The 9431-nt window shown below is 47.7% G+C and overlaps 1 protein-coding gene across 1 annotated transcript in view; it reads left to right on the forward strand.

Annotated features, from left to right (window-relative positions):
- Window positions 1-9431, forward strand: part of LOC138371753 (putative uncharacterized protein DDB_G0271982) — a 108459-nt gene that overhangs the window by 85793 nt on the left and 13235 nt on the right. Inside the window, exon 2 of the mRNA XM_069336775.1 lies at window positions 5666-5838. Within this exon, the coding sequence (XP_069192876.1) occupies window positions 5666-5838 (173 nt within the window). The remainder of the gene's footprint in view (window positions 1-5665; window positions 5839-9431) is intronic.

The raw sequence follows: 9431 nt of genomic DNA on the forward strand, positions 1-9431 counted from the left end.
CTGAGTCACAAATGGCGGGCGTCTCTGTTCATAGTTGCGTATAATGAACCATCCTATAGTATTCAGTAATTTAGAGAAATTAGCCTTTATTCATTTTGTATTAAAATTGTAAAGTATAATATTCCTGGTTATAGTACCAAGAGTATTCTAATTATTAGGAGATTTGAGTTAAGTCACCATCAGTGACGTCACGAATCAGATCTAAGTTGTAAGGCGCGAGTGACCGGCGGTCATAGGTCATCAGAGTTGACATGTCCACTATTTCTCAAAGTTCAAATAACCATTTTGGTGATCGGGAACAGCTCTGCCGTTAGATGCTTGTGTAATTTAACTTCAGTAAAATAATTCAACCAGTCTGGATCAATTAAGTACAACAGAGGTTAATTGTTATAACTTAAACCTGGCTAAGTAACTTGGTAAGCGATGCGGAACAATACAATGCTCTAGTCTGGGGAAGACCAGAGAGAGGGAGATCAGTGTGGACTCCAGATCAACTGGGAGAGGTCAACCATCTTACCTCTCTCCCAAGACCAGCCCCCAACATCTAGAGCTGGTCGCCCAAGGTAGAGTTGTTTTATGAGTTTTTATAGGGATAGTCAACTCATTGCCGTTCAGGTCAAGTAGGGAGTGAACATATTTAGTTTTTGTTTTAGTTTTCTTGTAATAAATTAATTAGTTAATATTCTGCATTTTTATTATTTCCATGTGTTTGTTATATGTGAACTTGTCCTGGTCACGTGGGCCACACGAGGCAGAGTTGGATTGGGCGCCGATTCTAACATCGAGTCGGAATTCATCATTCCCGTGTAATTAATTCCACACTCTAAGTTTCCAAGGTCATCGGTTACTAGTGGGGATCAAGCCCCAATGTTGATTAATTAGCATGATCGATCCAGACCTCGATCATTGCTCTGTGTTACTGGTCTTGCGGTGGCGGCGGAGGCGACTCTAGGGTTTTGCTCAAAGTCTAGGTCACGTCATACGGGTTGTAGAATCCTAAGTCGGTCAATCGTCTTAGGACCACGTGGCGTGGAGTCGGCTTTAGTAAAAGTTATGGAGTCCCTTGTAGAGAAATAAAAAGTAAGAATTCGGGTAGAAGGAAAAGAAGGAGGAAAGATAGCTCGAGAACACCCTCCCCGTGTTACAATGGTGGCAGCGGTCTCAGAAGGATTCTCGTACGGTTGCAGATGCGTTCTTGCGTAGGTTCGTTACTGTATTCGGACCTCCTAAAGTTTTAGTCTCTGACCGGGGTCAAGAATTCAATGGGAATATATTTAGAGAAGTGTGTAAGATTTTAGAGACAACTTCGGCTCTCACAACAGCCTACCACCCACAAGCAAACGGAATGACGGAACGGACTAATCGTTCAGTCAAGGATATGCTTGCAATCCTTGCTGAACATGACGCAAACACCTGGGATGAACACCTACCCTATGTTCAGTTCGCCTTGAATACTGCCATCTACCAATCAATTAACACCCAACCACTTCATTTGTTTACTGGTAATTCATGCAATTTCCCCCCAGGCCTGCTTAACAGACATAATGTTGCATACGGGGAGGACTATCCTTCAGAGGTCCTTGGAAAAATGAGAAATGCATGGAATATTGCAGCTGAAGCGTCCAAGAAGGCACGGACTCGGTATGCTCATTTTTATGACAAGAAAGTGCGCCCTCTTGAGTAGACGGAAGGAAGCCTCGTATTGAGAGTGAATGAGGCTGCCCCCGCCAATCAGAGTAGGAAACTAGCTCCGAGGTGGCGAGGACCATATAGAGTAATTAAAAGGGCGGGGCCGGTTAATCTTGTTATAAAAGGAGTGTTCGAGGACCAGGTGGAAAGGACAATTCATGTAAATAAATTGAAACAATATCATGCTAGAGAGGAATTAGAACTGCCTTCAGCGGGTCTAGTTCCTGACTCAGCAGTGCTGACTCATGGCTTCACCGACGAGTCGGAAGATGAGGATGACCCTCTGTCATCACTCATCAGTAGTCAGGTGCAGTCTCGCCACCCTATGGTGACGAGATCTCGTGCTATACAGTAAAGTAACTTCCTTGGTTAGTATAATTTAGTATTCATTAGATTTTCCTGTAAAGGCAATGAGGTGTACTGTCTCTATACTTAACTCAGGTAGCAGCTTTTACCATGCTCTGGGATTCCACCTCCACCAAACCCAGAGTATATCTATGCTTCCGCTGTGTTGTGTCTGTCTGTTCCCAGGTCTGATTGGTACACCGACCCAGTTGTTCCAGCCACACGTGAACCCTTGTCTGTAAAGACCGAGGGGGGAGGCACGTTACACAAAGACCTCCGCCCACAAGACCCAGTAACTCATACATCAGTTACTTTGGGGGATGAGTGACTGTCCAAGAGTCACCCGGCCGACGCCTCACGTCACTAACGAGGTTGTCAGGGCCAGCGAGCTGTCCACATTATAGCAGTCACCGGAGGTGCCATACAACGCCGGGGTAGCTGTCTCGAGATCACCATGTTACGGACCCGAATCCAGCGTCCGAGCACGGAGCAGTGACGACCGCGCCATCTGTGGGTCAGTTCCCGAAACCCCCTCCAAATGGACGACGACACCTGGTGAGGACGAGGTGTACTGGCCACAAGGGCCAGTTTCCAGTCCTGCTCAGCTCACAACACAGCCGCTGCTGACCTCTGGTGAGGTGGTGCTCAGACGACAACGCCTTCTATGGAGTGGATAGGTGGGCGTTTGGGTCTGAGCCTGTAAGTGAGGTGCTTTTGTGTGTCCCTGTTACTGATGACGTGTCTGATTACAGAGTCGACCTGGGACTGCTGTAATGGAAGTTGAGTCAGTCTACCCAAGGCAGTCGTCTCGTCTCCAAGTGTTTGCTGCAGCAGCTGTGAGTCGCCCTCGGATGAACACTGTGGTGTTGACCTGCCTGTGAAGTGGCAGTTGAGGGATTGTCATATCCGGGACTGACTGGAGGAGACGCTTAACCACTGGGGAGTTGTGGCAAGGAGAGTGATCTGTGGTATCACACGAGGCTCCTGACTAAGGGTTCGCGACCTTAGTATCGATCGTGGAGTGGCCTAGCCAGCGTCGCTGATTTGGAACCTGCCAGCTATCTGCTGGACTTGTGGTTGACGGCCTCCACGACGGTGCGCCCAGTGGAACTGTGCTTTTGCTGCCCTGTGGCCAGGGTAGACTCAAGATTCTCGAAGGATTAATCGTGAGGCCACAAGAGCACCAAGAACTTGGCATCGTGAACACCGTGAAGATCCAGAGTCTTCAGAAGAAGACAACAGTGTAGATAATAGTGTTTATACCCCCCCCCCCTGTGTAATCTTCTTATATATATTTATTGGTGACAGTAATTATATTATTAAGTTTTTGACTTTATTTCCCTTCCCCTTTAATTTACTTGCGTTACGGATCACATTCCTTGAAAGCCACTACTGGCTTGGGGCTGGATACCCTTCCTCTAACAACATCAGAGTAAGAACCCGGTTGCGACCCGAAAGGGCCGTAACATAATTGGCATCCCCAGCGGGATCCGACCTCTTGTCAAGTATGTTTGACAGGGGTGGTGAAGTGGCGTAATCCCTGTAAATAATTTCCCCTGTGTGACTATTAGGACGTTATACGTCCTGTGCGGTGTTCAGAGTGACTAAGTGCAATATTGTGCAGTGCGGTGCTCGCTGTGATTAAGTGCAATATTGTGTAGCGCGGTGCTCGGTGTGATTCAGTGCTATATTGTAGAGCGAGGTGTTCGCTGTGATTAAGTGCAATATTGTGTAGTGCGGTGCCCGATGTAATTACGTGCAATATTGGCAAGTGCAGTGTTTGGTGCGATAAAGTGCAATATTGACGTAGAACAGTGCTCGGTGCGTTAAGTGCTAAAGTGGAGCGGTGTGTTAAGTGCTAAGTGTTCCATCTGTGACAATGGCAGAAAAAGCTACCATCGATGATCTGGACGATGTTCAGGCTTTTCTGAACAGAGAGGACTGTCTTGCCAGATTAAAATATCTGGGCAAACAGGAACTCGTACTGGTGAGTGCCTACCTGGAGATCAAGATCCGTGCCAGTGATTCCCGTGTGGAGATCTTGTTCAAGGTTCACCGGCATTTGAAGGCAGAGGAGAAACAGGAAGGCGAGGCACCTAGTATAAAGGAAGGTGAGGAAATAGCTTCCACTCAAAAGGAAGGTAAGAGCAGTGATGTCGAAAGTGATGAGAGTGAACTAAATATAAGTGTACTTACTGTGAAGATGCGTGAACTAGAGATCCACCGTGAAATAGAATGGAAAAAGCTAGAAATCGCTAAAGAGAGGGAAGAGAAAGAGCGAGAGAGAGAAGAAAAAGAAAGACAGAGACAACATGAACTAGAAGTATTGCGGTTAGGCGGTGGTCGGAGGCAAACAATGGACACCAGTAGTTTCGATCCGGTAAGGAACATTAAAATGGTCCCAAAATTCAACGAGAAGGAAGTTTCAAAGTTCTTCGCAGCCTTCGAGAAAGTCGCTGCCTCTTTGGAGTGGCCAAGGGAGAATTGGGCCATCATGATACAGTCAGTCCTGACTGGGAAGGCCCAAATCGCCTACTCCACGTTGTCCCTTGACGACTCTGGCGATTATGACCAGGTGAAGAAGGTCGTGCTCATGACGTACCAATTGGTACCTGAGGCGTACAGGCAGAAGTTTACAAACCTGAAGAAGACCTCAGAGCACACTTTCACCGAACTCGCCACAATCAAGGAGCGACTTTTCCAGGAATGGTCTGCCTCTCGGAAGGTGGAGACCAAAGAAGACCTCGAGCAGCTCATACTGTTAGAGGACTTCAAGGACTGTTTGTCTGGAGACCTGAAGACGTACTTAGAGGAACAGCAGGTAGAGACCTTGAGTGCGGCAGCCACTATGGCTGAGGAATACATCCTGACTCATAGGCCGTCTGCTAAGTACGTCCCGAGGAATTACCAACGCCGGTTTGACAAACCTCATGACGAAGAGGAGACCCCCGTTCCACAAAGTGCTAAGAAGACGCCCCCAAGTAGCCCTCGAAGGATTAGTCCTAGCAGTCCGAAACACCGGAGTCCGAGGAGGAATGTGGTGTGCTGGACTTGTGGGCAGAAAGGGCATGTAGCTGCTATGTGCCGAGGCAGAAGAGGTAACGGCGCTCGTAGGGAGGTGATGTTGATGAGCTGTGTGACACCACCAGCAGGAAGCCAGTCGACGACTACGCAGGAAGGACCAAGTTTGTTCGGCCCTCACACTTCAAGCGGGTATGTATCGAGTGGTCATACTGGTAGATCTGTTGTAGTACTCAGAGATAGTGGAGCAGCCCAGTCCCTGATCGTGAGTAGCTCGTTACCCGAGGGAGTGAGTGTGGATAGGAGACAAAAGGTTGTCCTAGTCGGGTTTCCTAGGACGCAGTACATCGCCCCCTTAGTGCTGGTACACCTCGACTCGCCTTACTTCAGCGGCACATGTGCGTTGGCAGTAGTCGATGCCCTCCCTATAGCTGGGATTGACGTGGTACTAGCCAACGACTTGGTGACAGGTTGGAGCAACAATCATCCCAAGGTCGCGGACGAGTCAGCCAGAACAGCAAGGTCTGAGGTAACAGTGGGCAGTGGTAAATTCCAGGTACAGTCAGACCCGGATTCAGATATAATGTTTAATCCTTCCTCTCGCCTACAGATTGACGACAGAGTCTGCAGCATTCTAGCAGTGTCTCCCGATTCTTCTCCCGACGAGGAACATGCGGTTACGATGGCGGAAGCACCTGGGCATGAAGAGAGGTCTCGTGTGCAAGTTCCCACGGATACCAAGAGTCTGGAGCGAAGGCGGATGTGTAATTGCGGTATGGCAAGGTACAGCGTTCATTGAACCGGCCAGAGTTTCCCCAGACGTCGGAGGTATGTGAGGTATGTTCGATAGGTCTAGTGCCCTCTTTGGTCCAAGCCAGGCTAGTGGATATTGCCAGCTATGGACATGACAGGCTCAGGAAGCTTATCCCTAAGTTAGCCAAATGTTTCTTAGCGGTGTTTTGTTTTGTTCTCATATGTGTTCTCAGTAAGGACCAGTGGACAACCCGACAAATGATGGCTCCCTTGAAAATCGAGAAGAGGTCCCAGGGATTGGAGACGTGCACAGTGAGTGTTGCAGTCGAAGAAGGAACCTGGAAGGTGATGGTAGATACAGGAGGTACGAGAAATGATAATATGAGTGACTGTTTCCGACAGGTTGACACCCCCCGCGTGATTGCTGAGCCTAAATGCAGTGTTATACGGAACGTTGGTCGACCTGACGGTGGCAGAGCGAATGCCATCTTCAATGTACGAACAGCCCTGTTGGGACTAGGTGTGGACCTAGTAGGCGAGTACGCAGTAAGTATTGACTTACCCACAGTTGCTGTCACTCTAAATTATCAAACCCCTGTATATTAGGTTCCCGTCTCCCTGAAGGACTACCGGACCGGTACTAGAAATGCCGTCTGTGATCAGTCATCATCGGTGCCACGACACAGGGAAGTGTCGAGTCGGCCCACATCATGTCTACACCGATCCTTACTCGAGAGAGGTGAGATGATGCCCCTGTTTGACATCGCAGTGGAGGTGTGGAAAATTACGTCTGGCAGGTCATTGCCTTCCATTTTCAAGTTCCCTTTGTGCCAGGGTGTCTCCTTAGGACAGTTCTGTGGACGAGACTGCCTCGCCGTTCCAGTTTACAGGGTACGTGAGTCCATTTGGAGTTGTGTCCTCGTACTAATTTGGTTTGTGTTTCTCTTTATAGAACCCCAAACCAAATTCCTTTTGGTGGGGAGGTGTTACGGACCCGAATCCAGCGTCCGAGCCAGGAGCAGTGACGACCACGCCATCTGTGGGTCAGCTCCCGAAACCCCCTCCAAATGGACGACGACACCTGGTGAGGACGAGGTGTACTGGCCACAAGGGCCAGTTTCCAGTCCTGTTCAGCTCACAACATAGCCGCTACTGACCTCTGGTGAGGTGGTGCTCAGACAACAACGCCATCTATGGAGTGGATACGTCGGGCGTTTGTGTCTAAGCCTGTAAGTGAGGTGTTTTTGTGTGTCCCTGTTACTGATGACTTGTCTGATTACAGAGTCGACCTGGGACTGCTGTAATGGAAGTTGAGTCAGTCTACCCAAGGCAGCCGTCTCGTCACCAAGTGTTTGCTGCAGCAGCTGTGAGTCGCCCCCCGGATGAACACTGTGGTGTTACCCTGCCTGTGAAGCGGCAGTTGAAGGATTGTCATACCCGGGACTGACTGGTGGAGACGCTTAACCACTGGGGTGTTGTGGAAAGGAGAGTGATCTGTGGTATCACACGAGGCTCCTGACTAGGGCGCGTCCCTAGTATCGCTCGTGGAGTGGCCTAACCAGCGTCGCTGATTTGGAACCTGCCAGCTATCTGCTGGACTTGTGGTTGACGGCCTCCACGACGGTGCCCCCAGTGGAACTGTGTTTTGGCTGGCCTGTGGCTGGGGTAGACTCAAGATTCTCAAAGGATTCGTCGTGAGGCCACGAGAGCTCCGAGAGCTTGGCACCGTGAAGATCCAGAGTCTTCAGAAGAAGACAACAGTGTATATTATAGTGTTTATACCCCCCCCTCCCGTGTAATCGTTTATATCTTATTTATTGGTGACGATGATAATTATATTATATTAAGTTTTGACTTTATTTCCCTTTCCCTTTAATTTACTTGCGTTACGGATCACATTCCTTGAAAGCCACTACTGGCTTGGGGCCGGATACCCTTCCTCTAACAACATCAGAGTAAGAACCCGGTTGCGACCCGAGAGGGCCGTAACACACCACTACCCACATGCTGCGTCATCAAGACTGCAGCCATTCCAGCAGTGTTGGAGGAGAGGTCAAGAAATGGAAAGCGCGTAGCAGTACTCAAGAATTTCGCCGGAAGATTAATGATTACGTCATCTGAAGTAACAAGAAAGCAGAACTAAGGCGGTCACAGGTGGAAGGCACGGTTTCCCTACAGAGTACCGGGACTCGCCAATAGAAGGTCGCAAAATTGTCTCCTTTGGCCTAAAGTCGGCGGTACGAGGGTATACACAGTTGGTGTTTACGGCCTAGTAACCTGGTGACATCAAGAAACGCCGGAGATGACGTGAGCAATGATGGAAGACGAGATTCACCTGTTCTGCAAACAAGCAACCCGCCTCTACGACCCTCTAACATCACTCCTGCTACGAGAGACTGTTGGTACATCCAGTCCTGCTCTCCTGTGGTCATCTGCGCCGTCAAGCTAACATCAAGACTGCCGTGTGAACTGTGATTGATATGAAGGCGTGTGGACTGTCGAGAGCAAGATTAATGGCCGAAGTAACAGTATTCTACAGCTGTCACTTGGCACTCTGCTCTACTACACTCTGTCGTCATTCAAGACTACCGGATGGGAGTACAAGAGGACCAGGTACTGATGTCTACACATGGGAAGAAGCAAGATCGACATCGTCATCGTCAGCGACTACATTCAGCATCCAGCAGCATCGCTTTTTTTCCTCGATTACTCAATATGGACAATTGATACAAACAACAAAGTTGGCTCTGAACATCGGTGTAAAGAATATCTGTACACTTTTGTTTAAATGTTGAAAAACAGATTTAGAATCAATACTTTATAAATGTTGAAAAACAGATTTAAAATAATTCTGGTATAATATATGAAAATTTTACTCTATAAATTGGTCAGTAATCAAAATCGAAGCCCCTGTGACATTGTTTAAGCCCAGAACAAATGGTTATGGAAAATTATGTTGTGTGCTATTTTTGTTCCAGAATGTTTATACACAGGACAGGCAGACCAATATAAACATTGACACTTCTAGTGAGTGAGGACATTTGGCTGTACAGTCAGCTGAAACCTGTGATATAGTATAGGAATTTTTTTTTATATTTTTAGATACTTGTAATAAACATTAGGTGTGTTCCTTAGCATGTCAAGGTTGACATTGATTGGGGAGTGGTTAATACACGGATGTGAACCTGATAGTTCCGTAGTACGCTCCCGGATGACTGAAAGTTCAGTCTGAAGATATAACTTTAATGTTTATGTTTGAGCACGGTGTGGCCGGCTCTAGAGGACACATGAACTTGGCTAGTGAAGAGACAAGAGATTTTAATAGCTAGTCTTTGATGATAGAGTAGGGAAATGTTATTTAGCTATGTCAGTAAGGATAGGATGTATGTTTCCTGATGTTGGAGGATTGTTGTCAGTTGACAGCAGAGAAATTTATGAATTTAAACATGTTGATGTTGGACACTCAAATATTTGTCAAATTTTATTAGTTAGGTTAGCTTTTGTTTGTGGCATGAGTTGAATTGTGGGTTTGGATACTAAACCTCGTGATTTTTAACAGATTAACAAGGTTTACTAAGTGCTTGTGCGGGGGGGTTGTAACAAACTAGGCTGTGGTAAGAATT

This window comes from Procambarus clarkii, chromosome 36, assembly GCF_040958095.1.
Source record: "Procambarus clarkii isolate CNS0578487 chromosome 36, FALCON_Pclarkii_2.0, whole genome shotgun sequence".
Lineage (NCBI taxonomy): Eukaryota > Metazoa > Arthropoda > Malacostraca > Decapoda > Cambaridae > Procambarus > Procambarus clarkii.